The sequence below is a fragment of the Dreissena polymorpha genome, chromosome 8 (assembly GCF_020536995.1).
Source record: "Dreissena polymorpha isolate Duluth1 chromosome 8, UMN_Dpol_1.0, whole genome shotgun sequence".
In the NCBI taxonomy this organism is placed as follows: Eukaryota; Metazoa; Mollusca; class Bivalvia; order Myida; family Dreissenidae; genus Dreissena; species Dreissena polymorpha.
The window spans coordinates 82,670,970-82,686,290 of record NC_068362.1 but is presented as its reverse complement, the minus strand read 5'-3'; the positions used below and the strand labels follow the sequence as shown (position 1 = coordinate 82,686,290).

At 35.9% G+C, this 15,321-nt stretch overlaps 2 protein-coding genes across 5 annotated transcripts in view; one reads left to right on the top strand and one right to left on the bottom strand.

Moving 5' to 3' along the window:
* The window catches only part of LOC127842328 (swi5-dependent recombination DNA repair protein 1 homolog), a 144,835-nt gene that overhangs the window by 10,631 nt on the left and 118,883 nt on the right, over positions 1–15,321 (top strand). The gene's annotated exons all lie outside the window — the stretch shown is intronic.
* On the bottom strand, positions 68–9,645 carry LOC127840688 (uncharacterized). Its single transcript, XM_052369101.1, has 7 exons — positions 9,435–9,645; positions 3,474–3,629; positions 2,484–2,600; positions 1,949–2,193; positions 1,251–1,322; positions 490–558; positions 68–178 (listed from the first exon to the last, which is right to left on the bottom strand). Exons 1-7 carry the CDS (start codon positions 9,592–9,594, stop codon positions 68–70), a joined length of 930 nt encoding a protein of 309 aa, XP_052225061.1. The 5' UTR covers positions 9,595–9,645.

Here is a 15,321-nt window from a genome sequence, read left to right as displayed (position 1 = left end):
GTTGATTATACTTTTTATGCAAACCTAGCAGCAGTTAATGTGTCAACTTAATAAGGCTATTATATAGTTAATAACAAAACTTTCTTACATTGCTGAAGTTTTGCAAGCTTTTTGGAATCTGGGGCATTCTGGGTGGTGTTACCGAAGTCGTGTGCCTCTCCTGCTGCAGATCTTTCACCTGTTTATAATTCCAAACTCACATTACAGAAAAAACATAACTTATTTTCAAATATTTCAAATCAAAATTTCAAAGCTTGGCATATGCGCTACACTCTGTAGGGAACTAATGTAACAAGTGTATGTAATATCCCTCAAGCCATCTCAGATACAACTTATAGAAAACTGCAGATACTTTGGCAAATTTTAATCTTGAGTTATCAATTTTGGTTTTGAGTTTATTCAGTTTTTAAATGTTTTTCACTAAAAATAATGTGTAAGGCCATGCAATAAAAACTAGCTCGCACAAAATAATATGGGGTAAATATTTACCTGTGATTCTAGTTCAGCAATGCGTCTTTCCAATCTTTCAACAGTGGAGTCCTGGCATCTAGTTTCAGTCTAAACAGAATGAGATTAAAAGAATAAATTAAATTTTGACATTTTTAAACAAATATACATATAGAACATGTTGATGCTTTTATGCCCCCTTCCGAAGAAAAGGGGGTATATAGTTTTCGCACTGTCCGTCAGGCGGTCAGGCTGTCAGGCCGTCATTCTGTCACACTTTTCGTGTCCGCTCTCTAATTCATTAGTTTTCATTTGATCTTTACCAAACTTGGTCAGAAGTTGTATCCAGACAATGTCTAGGTCAAGTTCGAATATGGATCATGCCGGGTCAAAAACTAGGTCATGGGGTCACTTAGTGCATTTTAAGGATTTAGCATGGTGTCCGCTCTCTAATTGAAGTAGTTTTCATCCGGTCTCCACCAAATTTGGTCAGAAGTTGTGTCTAGGTCAAGTTCGAATATGGGTCATGTCAGGTCAAAAACTATGTCACAGGTTCACTTAGCCTTAACCACTTAACCACTGGGCCACGACAACTTGACATTAAAGCTGCTACAAATAGATATTGATAAGTAAATAGATAAAAATCATTCTCGCAAAATCAAGTTTACATTTTTTTTATTTTTTTTCAGATGATACATTTTGTATTTGGATCAAACTAAATATTTATTGTGAAAATACTGTATTATATAGGCAAAGGCACATAAGGGACATATATGTGGGACAAATATTTGTAATCACTTTACCTGCTCTGTCTCGAAAGAGCTGTTCAGCATCGACAGGTAGGATCCACTGACGTGCTGGTTGATAACTGGTTCCTGTACACAAGTCCAATAATAATATTTAGAAAAAAAAATTATTTAAAAGTGCTCAAACACATTTTACTGTGCTTGTATTGGGCTAGATTTGCAAAACATTCTTGAATAATAAATGAAATTAGAATACTTATAACCAGGCGTATGCAGACATGGTGGTTAAATATGAAAGGGAGTGTTTTGGAAAATCAGACAGTTCACAATGCAACATTCACTGGTCTACAAAAGCATTACTTAAATTGCAAAAAATGTGATGGCAAACAATTCTCTATGGTTGACGTTTGTACCCAACAAAACATTCAAACACGTAAATCATTGTTTGTTAATGGCTGTTTTATCAACCATCCTTACACCCCTCAAGTGTCCATATCTCAAAATTATCACGGCCCTGGGTGAACTTTCAACAAACTGTCCTGTGGGGCAAGTACTTTTACAAATTACTTGCCCTGACCAAAATGCCTTATACTCACACATGAAATACACAATTTTTTTCGAATTGGTTTAGTATTGGAATACATCGATACCTATGATAAAACCTTATGTTGAAACTTTGAACATGTGACCTGCTGTAATCTAATTCAAGTCATTTGATGATAAATAACAATGGTAATAATAAGCTTTAGTCTTACATCATACTGCCACTGCTGTGGAGAGGGGTCACTGTATTCATGATAGCTAGTAGACCAGCTTGGCAGCGGAGATGAAATCACTGGGAAAGGCGTCTGGTTCTGATTCTGGAGCACATGGTACGTCTGGCTCTCATGCATGGCAGGCGTCTGGATTGTTGGCGAACAGCTTGTTGAAAGCGCAGCAATTGGATGGGGTGACTGGGTTTGTGCTCTCCTTTTCTGCAATATGAGCATGGCTTGCTCAACTGAAAAAAATGTTTAGTGCAAGATATATTTACAACAGAAGTATACTAGTAAAACTGATTTTAAATGTCAATCTTTGCCAGAGCCATAAAAATTGTCTCAAAAATGGAACCATTGTTTTATGCAAACAAATAGTTTACTTTACTTTGTCGAGTGGCTGCTCAATGAATCCACAAATAATAAGATTATTTTTAAAGTTGAGCGAATGCAGTTAGCCATATTATCCCCTACAAACATGAATGGCTAATGAGGAAAAAAGTTAATTTACTAATTTATTCTATAACTAAGTTACCAAGTGGGTTTTGTGTTGGATTTGAGATGGCCTCAGAAAGAGGAGCTGCAGAGACCACTGTTTCTTCTATTGCCTTTTTTTGCTTTTTGGTCTGCTTGCTGTTGTTCTTAGGCGAGTCTGCAAAATACATTTGTTCTTCATTATTCTATAACATGTTATTTACATACATTATATATACATTATAAACATGTATCTTACCAATATTAACATGCATTAAATGTCCAATCCATTTATTTGGAATGGAGTACAAGTTCATTCATCATCAATACTGTGGAAAGCATAAGACGCCTTTATTTGGTTGTTTTTTGGTAATTTCATAATGTTATCTTAACCAGTGTCGGTCTCAAGTTCAATAATTAAAATAGTAAAAAGCAATTACTGCATGGAAATGTATGTAATATAACAGCAGGGTTTTTTATCTGATTTTGGAGGCCTGGCCTTTTTAGGGGGAAAAAATCTCAAAAGCTGGATTTTGTGGGGGGGGGGGGGATCACACAAAAATTTTGGGGGAAATAAGGAAAGTTTCAAGTACTCACTTTAACATATTTTACTGTTAAAGGTTAAAAAAATGGGGGGAAATCATTTTTTGGGGAAAAATTTTTGTCATAGGGAAAAAAAAAATAGGGGAAAGGGCCGAAATTGGCAGGTCTTTCAGAAGCGAAAAAAGCTCTGGGCCGGTAAACGGCACCATTCCCAATGTAAAAAAATATATATATTTCCAAAAAAGGACATTAAAATTCCCAATTGAAGGCCCCCCCCCCCATTTTGTTTAAGATAACAACATTTAGTTCATCTCCTATCCAACTCTTCGAGTTGAACCTTAGTCAATATTATATTGAAAACACTCAATTTTGAAGCATTTGGAAGCAAAACACTAATTTCCCAATTTAAGTCAGAACACCACCATTTTTCCAAATCCAAAGGGACCCGGCCCCATTCCCAAAATGTTGCAAACACTGTAACAGTTATAGTATAACAACACCTAGCTACCACATGAAGACTTTGGACGTTTTTTTGTTGGCTCACCTACAGCAGCATTCTTCAAATGCTCAACAGGCTGGCCTACAGCAGCAGTCTTCAAAGGCTCAACAGGCTGGCCTACATCAGCAGTCTTCAGAGGCTCAACAGGCACATCAATTTGTAGTCCTAAAATATAAGAGCCTCTTGAGGGGTGTGATTCAGAAACTTGTTGGGGTATAATAACATAAAATCATAAAAATCCTTGTCATGTATCAAAGGATAGCAAGCAGTGTCTTGAAATCTTCATGAGTGCAACCATAGCACGTCTTTTATCTATATATGACAAAGTATAAACAGGGGAATCAAACCAAAAACAGAGTAAAATAGTAATAATAATAATAATAATACTAACTTTGTAGATCCAGCGTCATCCCATTTTTCAGTTGCTTGCTCAGCGCGCCCTTGTCAAATAAAAACGCACTTTTTACCAAAACACACATTTAGCGCACTTAAAAGTGCGTTAATTGTGTGTTTTTTGTTAATATGTGCGTTTTCAGTGTTCAAAAGTGCATTTAAGTGCGCTTTTTGTGCGTTTTTTCTTTTCAAGTGCGTTATTTTAGTGAAAAAGTGCGTTTTTTGTGTATTTTCTTCATCTGTAAGTGCGCTTTTGAGTGTAGATGTGAGCAAAATGTGTGTTTTTTATCTAAGAAGTGCGTCTTTTATTTAGGAAGTGCGTTTTTTGTGTGTTTTCTTCATCGGTAAGTGCGCTTTTGAGTGTAGATGTGAGCAAAATGTGTGTTTTTTATCTAAGAAGTGCGTCTTTTATTTAGGAAGTGCGTCTTTTATCTAAGAAGTGTGTTTTAAGGTTTACAGATGTGGGTTTTTTCTCACAAAAGTGCGTTTTTCTATTTTGATGTGCGTCTTTTTATACGCCCGTATAAAATACGGGACGTATTATGTGAAACCCCTTGGCGGGCGGCGGGCGGGCGGCGGGCGGGCGGCGGGCGGCGGGCGGCGGGCGGAAGGCATCACTTTGTCCGGACTCTAATTCAAATTGTATTCATCCGATCTTCACCAAACTTGGTCAGCAGTTGCATCTAGTTGATATCTAGGCCAAGTTCGAATATGGGTCATGCCGGGTCAAAAACTAGGTCATAGGGTCAATAAGTGCATTTTCAAAGGGGCCACTTTGTCCGGACTCTATTTCAAATTGTATTCATCCGATCTTCACCAAACTTGGTCAGCAGTTGCATCTAGTTGATATCTAGGCCAAGTTCGAATATGGGTCATGCCGGGTCAAAAACTAGGTCATAGGGTCAATAAGTTCATTTTCAAAGGGGCCACTTTGTCCGGACTCTATTTCAAATTGTATTCATCCGATCTTCACCAAACTTGGTCAGCAGTTGCATCTAGTTGATATCTAGGCCAAGTTCGAATATGGGTCATGCCGGGTCAAAAACTAGGTCATAGGGTCAATAAGTGCATTTTCAAAGGGGCCACTTTGTCCGGACTCTATTTCAAATTGTATTCATCCGATCTTCACCAAACTTGGTCAGCAGTTGCATCTAGTTGATATCTAGGCCAAGTTCGAATATGGGTCATGCCGGGTCAAAAACTAGGTCATAGGGTCAATAAGTGCATTTTCAAAGGGGCCACTTTGTCCGGACTCTATTTCAAATTGTATTCATCCGATCTTCACCAAACTTGGTCAGCAGTTGCATCTAGTTGATATATAGGCCAAGTTCGAATATGGGTCATGCCGGGTCAAAAACTAGGTCATAGGGTCAATTAGTGCATTTTCAACGGCGCCACTTTGTCCGGACTCTAATTCAAATTGTATTCATCCGATCTTCACCAAATTTGGTCAGAAGTTGTGTCTAGATGATATGTAGGTCAAGTTCAAATATGGGTCATGCCGGGTCAAAAACTAGGTCACGAGGTTACTTAGTGCATTTCAAGCATTTAGCATGGTGTCCGCTCTCTAATTGAAGTAGTTTTCATCTGATCTTCACCTAATTTGGTCAGAAGTTGTGTCTAGATGATATGTAGGTCAAGTTTGAACATGGGTCATGCCGGGTCAAAAACGAGGTCACATAGTGCATTTCAAGCATTAAGCATGTTGTCCGCTCTTTAATTGAAGTAGTTTTCATCTGATCTTCACCAAATTTAGTCAGATGTTACATCTAAGTGATATCTAGGTCAAGTTCAAATATGGGTCATGCCGGGTCAATAACTAGGTCTTGAGGACACTTTCAAGCATTGAGCATGGTGTCCAAAACCCTCGAACGGGCGTATCTTGTGACAGTTTGGCACTCTTGTTTAAGCATAAGTTAGTCTTTTATTTCATAAGTGCGTTTTTATCATATGATCTGTTTTAAAAGGATGTATCTAAAAAGACACATGTTAAACACACTTCTTAAATAGTGCGTCTTTAACAACCGTTTAGCAAATGTTGTACAGCAATTGAACAAGAAAAAAATTGTTGCAGGCTCTAACAATTTATTTACATCAAATGATTAAACATAGACATATATCTCAGTAACCTGTAATAATATAAGGGGCAGTTTGAATAATTACTGGTTGTCCATACCTGTTTAATGTTTACATACTTTATCATACAATTTAAATGCATACCCTATTGCTTACGTTTTAATCTCAAACATTTCTAAAAATTTCCACCTTAATCAGACTGTGTGTAACTAATTAAAAATATTGAAAGTGTCCAAAGTATTATGTGGGCTTGATAGTATCAATTATATTTCCTCAACATAAATAAGTATTTGAACTTTCTTATACTAATATTTATACCCTAATACAATTAATGTCTACCACATTGACCATAAACATACATTTTAAAAGGCAATTAAAATAATATTTATACTATTAATATTATTTGCTAAAACCATTCAGCATGTTATATTTAAATATTTACAATTAAATATAATGTTAAGGGTGCTGTGTATTATTCAATAAATATTTTGGTGTTGAAATGACTGCCTTATCAGTATTTCTCAAATTATGCAATTTTTGGCTTAGACACAGCATGGTATCAGATAAGAGAATAGCCAGTCCTTATCAGTCCCCCATCTAAGCCTTACTAAGGGGTGTTGATATACTTTTGATTTGTTCAGGCACCATCTATTTGAGAACCACAGATAGGAAGTTATTTTTTGAAAACAAGCAGCATCAGCAACTGACTTTAAGCTAGAATTAAGACTTATTATTCTAGTGTAAAATGTCTTGAAATACTTTCAGCATGAAGTATTGTGTGATGAAAAAAATGTGTATTTACTACAATGTGTAAATCAACAATAAAGGAGATTAAAAGTGGGTGGTTAAAGACATATAAAGTGATATGGTCTAGTTCAACAACTGCCTGTATTTTTGGAATACTGAAGAACAGTCTGTTGTAACAGGTTCGTATTTTCAATTCTGCATCCCTTTTTTATTTAGTTTATTGAATTAATTATGATTTTTATCATATTTATGTATTGTCACTGGGAAAAGTAAATGGATGAGTAAATGTAATGCAATTTTAAAGAAAAACAACACCATTTGAATTATTATGGCTGTATTTTATGGTTATTGTCATCTTAAAGTTATTTATACCTATTTTTGGTCATTAATGAACAGATTTTTCCCCCATATTGAATGAGAACTTTTAAATTTAAAGGTTAAACCCCATGGAAAGAATGTGCATCATCGCATCGCCTGCCAAAAAAGGAAGCAAAAGAGAGACTACCTGATGTATGGACTTGAATACCAGGTTTTACCCTGCACAAGCTGGCCGACATGAGTAGAACAGGAGTGGGAAAACCGCGCCCTCTCCTTGACCAAGAAAAGCTGGATTTGTTTAGAGGTAAAACTATACAGGGTACTGGTTATTGCATTTTGAAAGGTGTCACACTTCCGACCAGTCCACACAGCAAAATGAGACCACGTATCTTGGTACATTTTCAAACAGTATTTTCTATCAAACGTATTTATTTATGAAAAGCGTTAAGTCACATGTGATCAGGGGATTAAAATTGCAAAATAAACAACAAAAAACAACAAGCAAACAAACTAGTTTTGATTTAAATTTATAATTTTTATACCAACAAGATTACCAGAACAGCAATATTCAACACTTACATTATAAAATATCTTTCAGGACCTGATCAAATGAGATCATGCACGAGACGCATCGCGCAAAGGCCATGACAGTATAATAGTTGCAAAGAAGTTTGACCGGCTGGTGGCAGACTTGGAGAGAAAGATGAGAGCTGCACTCCGCTGCCTCAAAGAAACGTGAAAGGCCTTGATTGATATGCATCTTTCTTATGTATATAGCTGTTCGTGTGTATATTCTGTACATGTTATTATAGTATGCTATTATTTTTTGTTTATTTATAATCAAATTATGTTTATATTTATTTCATCAAATTGCCATTGATATTTAATTACTCATGTATGTTAAAAATGTTGGTGTACATTAAAGTATAAAATTGAATTATCTTGTAATTATTAAAATACACAAATATATATGTTTATATAATTATTGGTTTTTATTGCATATCTGAATTTAAAAAAACTTTTAACAGCATATAATTGAATCAACTGTTAAGGCAAAAGATGCACCTTTAACGCACATGTGTGCTTTTTGTGAGTGCATTTTTTGCTGCCATTCATGTGCGTAAATTGTGCGTTTTGTGTGGGTTATAACTGCGCTTAACGTGCGTTAAATGTGCGCTTTTTGTGAGTTAAATGTGCGCTTTTTTATTTAAAAAGCGCACAAATTAATGCACATAAAAGCGCACATTTAACACACATGTGCGCTTTTATGTGGGTTATAACTGCGCTTTTCGTGAGTTAAATGTGCGCTTTTTAAATAAAAAAGGGCACATTTAACTCACAAAAAGCTCACATTTAACGCACTTAAAAGCGCACACTTTACACACATAAATGGCAGTCAAAAACGCACTTATAATAAGCGCACGTTTAACGCACATTTAACGCACATAAAAGCGCACTTTAACACACATGTGCGCTTTTATGTGGGTTATAACTGCGCTTTTTGTGAGTTAAATGTGCGCTTTTTAAATAAAAAAAGCGCACATTTAACTCACAAAAAGCGCACATTTAACGCACTTAAAAGCGCACATTTTACACACATAAATGGTAGTCAAAAACACACTTATATAAAAAGCGCACGTTTAACGCACTAAAGCGCACATTGAACACACTTATAAAAAGCACACGTTTAACGCACATAAAGCGCACATTTATCCACAAAAAGCGCACATTTTCTTGTTTGTTTGTTTTTGTTAAAAACTCACTCGGTAAGAAAAAGCGCACAAAAAACGCAGTGCCAATACCGCCACGTTTAACGCACGCAAAACGTACGTAAAACGTACATTTCACACACTTTTTTGAGAAGGGCGTTGCCCTGTCATCTAAAAGTTAAATGTATGGGTAATGCCTGATTTTAACACAAACATGACTGGTTTCTAAAAAAAGATGTTTTCATTTATAAAACATGTCCAAGAATTTAATTAAATATACTGATAATAAACATGAAAGAGCCAAATTGCTTGTCTATACATTTAATGCATAAGATCTTAACTCTTTATTATCAATCTATTCAGTCTGTTTTGATAGGCATTCCATATAAAACAATCAAGACTACAGTATAGAGTTAGTTTTATAAAGAAAATATGTGCAGTAGTAAATTCGAAATTCAATATTCATATATTGTCGGATAAGGAAATAACATTGCCACATACGCTCTGAAAGACTGTATAGCCTTTGACCGACATAAATGTGTAAAGTTTTAAAACCGGCCCCTTTTTTGTCTCTGCTAAAATGCTTAAACATAAGATATCCGGATTTAAAGTATATCCGGATTTAGGTACTTTGCCAACGATAATGTAGAACACGAACAGTAAATCAACACTCATAAATAAATCCGTTAACACTATTAACTACGGGTTTTTAAAATTATGATCTTACCTGATAACTCATAAATGTGAGCGCTGTACAGCTTTCCTCCAAACTTTGCTTTCACAGCCTCTCCTACGGCATATTCGTGGATTTCTTTCCGCGGTGAAACAATGTTTGTTAAAGATATGACGGTAAACGTCGAATCCTCCCAAAATACTATCGCGTACATGATCTTAATTAAAATAGAACTTTGACCTTTGACTGTATTAATCTTTCACGGTTCAGCTCAATTACGTTAATGGCGCCTCAATCAACCAGATAGTTCAAACTCTCAGAAAATAATGACAGTTTAATAACAAACTTAAGACTGGCCTAATTATCAATCACACGTACTCAGAACAGGTACTTGTGAAATAAACTGTTGTTACAATAATTAGTATCGAAGGCTTAATTGTTTGACTTACAATAAAATCAGGGCGCTCTTTTGCCCAAAGTTTGATCCTATGGCACAAACTGTCAGTCGCATAAAGGCCTCCTGGTGGCCCCTTCTTAACCAGTGTGAATACATATAATATGTATCATAAGACAGTTCTTTCTAAAAAAAAAAAATATATTTTTTTTAAACTTCTGGAGGGGATTTTTTCTACAAAATAGGGGAAAAATATATACTATTTTTTGAGGGGAATGGGGCCCAATATCGGCCCCGAAATTGCCATTAAAAAAACACTGGTATGTTAACTGTAAAGCCTATTGCAAAATCGATTGCAACACAATATAACAAGTCAAGGTATTAATGTCCTTTATTAATCATAAGTCTTTAACATGTGATAAAAAACTTCTTCGTTTATCTCATCATCACTGCCATCCTGGAGATCCTCTATGTCAGAAACCATATCCTCTAAAACAAGCAACCTGATAGTTATTTTCCAGAAGTTTACTTGAAAAGTGAAGGCATAGATGGCATACTTTTATCATACATGTTGACTTATTTCTTATGCTGTGTTTTTATGTCCCCCACTATAGTAGTGGGGGACATATTGTTTTTGCCCTGTCTGTTGGTCTGTCTGTCTGTCTGTCTGTCTGTCTGTCTGTTTGCGCCAACTTTAACATTTTGCAATAACTTTTGCAATATTGAAGATAGCAACTTGATATTTGGCATGCATATGTATCTCATGGAGCTGCACATTTTGAGTGGTGAAAGATCAAGGTCATCCTTCAAGGTCAAAGGTCAAATATATGGGTCAAAATCGCTAATTTAATGTACACTTTTGCAGTATTTCAATATTCAAGATAGCAACTTTATATTTGGCATGCATGTGTATCTCATGGAGCTGCACATTTTGAGTGGTGAAAGATCAAGGTCAAGGTCATCCTTCAAGGTCAAGTATACGGGTCAAAATTGCGCATGTAATGTCACTTCTGCAATATTGAAGCTAGCAATTTTATATTTGAAATGCATGTGTATCTCAAGGAGCTGCACATTTTGAGTGGTGAAGGGTCAAGGTCAAGGTCATCCTACGAGGTCAAAATCATATACGAGGACATTGTGTTTCTCAAACACATCTTGTTAAGCATAGCTTATTAATCTCTGTCTTACAGAAGTAGCTTCTCCTTCATTGCTGATTTTTAACCACTTTTCTTGAAATTCACGTTTCCGTGATTTTTCATAGTCATTTGTTGACTTACGATCAGTAGTGGGCAGTTTTATGCCAGGCGTCGCTCCAGCTATGTATTTAAGCATTATGCAGCCTTATGCGTGTAGGGACTTACAACATTGGAAATAAACACACACACACAAGGTTACAAAGTAAAACGATGTTTATTCCGGAAATGCAAGCCGCGGATGTCGATTGGTTTACTTCAGCATTAAACACATCAGCATGACATGTGCCAATAGTAAATAACCAGTCTAAATTGTTCAACACGTGGCCTGGGTTACGACTCGAAAATGATTGTTGAATGTATGGACCAATCGGAACGCGTCTAAATCTCTTATTTTAGGCGAAGTTGAACGAAGTTCTGTCGAAAATCTTCGCGAAGTACTCACAAAATAATGACGTTTATCACACTTAAAAATGTAAACAATATTGATACACGGAATTTCTACTGGCCCGACGGGCGTACGATATGGCAATTTTAATAGGCCCGAGCTATAATTTACACGCCCAGGCCACTGGGCTTGCGCTTATTTCGCAGACTGCTCTACGATTTTTAATGTCAACACGACGTTTACAAATGCTTCCAATAAACAGTCATCATTAGTCAAACTTGTTGACGCTCTCAAATATTGAGCTACTTTTTATATTGGTAATATTTGGAGCGTCGAACCGGGCTGGCATTTAAAATGTGTTGGAATGTTTTCCTTCTTTGTCTATATTGTTGCGCAAGGATTTTGTGCGCAACATTCAAGCCCCGATATCAGACACTTAATATCAACTGATTGCAATAATATTTACATACCTGTGTAGATAATTCATTTCTCGATAATGTTCCGTAAAAATTATGTAATGACACTTTGAATTTTCCACGCCTGAGCAATTTAAATCCAACCACTATTCACATTTTCAATATTTCTCGATTCACTCGCTGTGTAGATATAAATCGATAACACGGCCTCGATGTAAAGCATCTGGTTTAAGTGTGGAAGAATAAACGGCGTAAAATCGTAAAATACAGTTGGCGTTCGTCTGTTGTGAGCGCAGAGTGTTACATAGTCAAGTGATGTTAGTTATTATACTTTTCTGGATTAATTGAGCATTGTTTTGTTTTCTAAAGTGACAATTAAAAATATGCAAGTTCTGAAATAAATAACATCTTTAATTTTCTATACGGTACATAAATAATAGTGATACAGATCGTACTTTTTTTCTCATTGGACAAAGTTCTACAATAAAAAGCGCTCAATGCATGACATTTTGCCAGCACACTGGCACTTCTCCCAGCACACGTTACAACACGTGCAGAGATGACACTCACAGATGCCACACAAAAGATCTGCACATGGACTCTGTGTGGGCATGTCTTCTCGGTTCATCCCTGCAGTCATTAAATGCTCAAGCACAGAAATTCTTATGCATTTATCACCTTTAACTATTTTGATGATGTTGTCCTCTGTATACCTTTTGATCAACGACCTTGGGTATGCATAAACAATACCCAAGGCCGGCTGTCCTAATCTTCCTGCTCTTGCAAGCTCTTGCCAATATGCAAGCGGATTTTTGGGGCAGCCCAAGTGGAGAACAATCTCAACGTTTGGAATGGATATGCCCATCCCAAACGCAATGGTGCAAACAACCACTTTTATCGTGCTGTCTGTCTGACAAAAATCGTTCAAAATTCGGTCTTTGGTGTCCTCGTCCGTGCATGAGTGAAACATTTCGACTGTTCTCGTCTTTCGATCGAGATTGATATCCACCGGTTCTGTCAGCCAAAACCACACCGCATTAACAGACGTATATGACCTAAATAAAATAATAGCTTGCAATAATTTTGAAGACAATAAATTAATTGATGTACAATTAAAATATAACATACACAGTTATTTTGCAAAGGCTGCCAATTGTAATTAAATGTTGTTCTTGTTTAAACACTCGTATCGACCGATACAATAAAAATTACCAGTAATCAACTGGCTCAGCTGCCTTTCTTTACTTAAGTACCGCCATGGATTTGTTTTACAAGAGGATAAAATGAAATCAAAATATAACAAAAACGAGACTTTAAATGAATGTTAATAAAGCAACATGTAAATGTATAACTTGGAAATCGTTGCACGAACAAATATATAAGAAACAAGTCGAGCTCGTAAATTTTGCTAAATAAATGAACAGCTGTCGTTATGTGCCCGGTTCGTGCATTATGCGATAACTGCAACTGAGCTTAACATATTTAACCAGACATGAATGTCTAACAATATGTTTACTACAAATATGTTTACTGCTGCAGTATTAGGGGCGGAGTTGTTATTTATTACCACCTTCATCAGTTGGTTTAAACATATATAAACATACAAAATTATTTTTTTACATTTTTGCTCATAACATTATTTCCTAATTAGTTTGATCACATTAGATGCCGTTTTCGTACACCCCATTTTGCCAGTGAAGTTTCAAAATTGCATGTTATGTTGTTCGCTTACCTATTTGGTACTTTGGCAACAGGCACCGTATCACCGGCAAATAGAAGATATTTCCTCACATCTTCTTGTACCAATTCGGTTGTGGTCACAGTGAATAAGGGCCAACATCGGAGCATCTATGTAACTTCGGACACTCCCGATTTCTCGATATTCCGGTCTGAAGTTTTTGCCCCTAGACAACAAAGAAAATTAATAGTTTTGTACAAAAATTCGCTTTAATTAAATGAACTTTATTTAACTAAATTGCAGATACCTATGGGCAAATCAAATTATATAATGATCATTCTTTACAAGTACTTTTGTATGAACAGAATACAACATAAATAACTTGTTCAATATCCTGTAATGTTTTATATCGAATTACATAAATAATTATTGTAATAAACGAACACACACTATTCCGATACGCAGTGTGCCTCGTCGACGGGGACCACACAGACCCGATCCTTGAACGTTTTGTTCAGTAACAACTTTCGAAGCGCATTGGTTCTCAACATTTCCGGCGTCACGAAAGCGACTAAAATCAACGCAGCATTTGTAAAAAAATAATGTAAATCTTCAACATTCGTAGTCATTAACATACTTACTGTTATCACAAACAGTATTTTCGTGCATTTTATGTATTTAATGCATTTCATTAATAAAATTAAGAACATATTTACTTCAATTTTAAACAGTAAATCGGAAACTGGTCGATATTAAAAAGCAGCACATCAAACCTTCAAAATTAAGGTGATGCCCATGAGTGATGGAAACAGACTTCAGCCCATGTGCTTCCAATCTTTTCATCTGGTCCATCATAAGACTTATCAGTGGGGACACTACAAGTGATAAGTTGGTGGAGGTTTGGTCCCGCTGCAAAAGATTATATACGCTTGTATTCCATATCAAAGTTAATCTTTTCAAGTTCAAGCAGATACGAACAAAATAACTTTCCGAAGTAAATATTAATTATAAAGATACGTTGGTTGAATTCAATCACCAATTATGGTGATGATAATGATGATGACAGTAATGATGACTATGGTGATGATGGCGACTGTACTGTTCTACTACTACTACTTCTCCTACTACTACTACTACTTCTGCTGCTGCTGCTTCTACTACTACTTATTACCATTACTAACTTCTACTTCTACTACTACTACTGCTACTACTACTACTACTACTACTACTACTTCTACTACTACTACTACTACTACTACTACTACTACTACTACTACTACTACTACTACCACTACTACTACTACTACTACTACTACTACTACTACTACTACTACTACTATTACTGCTTTTACTTTTGCTGCTGCTGCTGCTTCTACTACTACTAATTACCATTACTAACTACTACTACTACTACTACTACTACTACTACTACTACTACTAGTACTACTACTAACTACTACTACTACTATTACTACTACTACTACTACTACTTCTACTACTACTACTACATTATCATAGATAACAATAAAAACACAATATCAAACTGGATTATATTGATTTATATTGATTTTGATAACACACTTGTAACAAACAAATAATTGAGCATTACCTGGTTTAACAGCAACGGCGGTAGAATATAGCATAACTCAAAAACAAGTCTGTTCGTCAGGCATTCTGCCTTTATGGGCTTAATAGTCATTCAATGCTTGCAAAGTTACGCCAATTTGTTGGTAGTAATGGCCTGGGAAGTTTCAGGACTCCATCCTCATATCCTCCCTTCAGATCAGGCATTGGATGTTTTGTTGAATTACAATACACCTGAAACATAATTAAGACACATTTTTCTAATAAAATAAAGAGAACAGCCTGTCC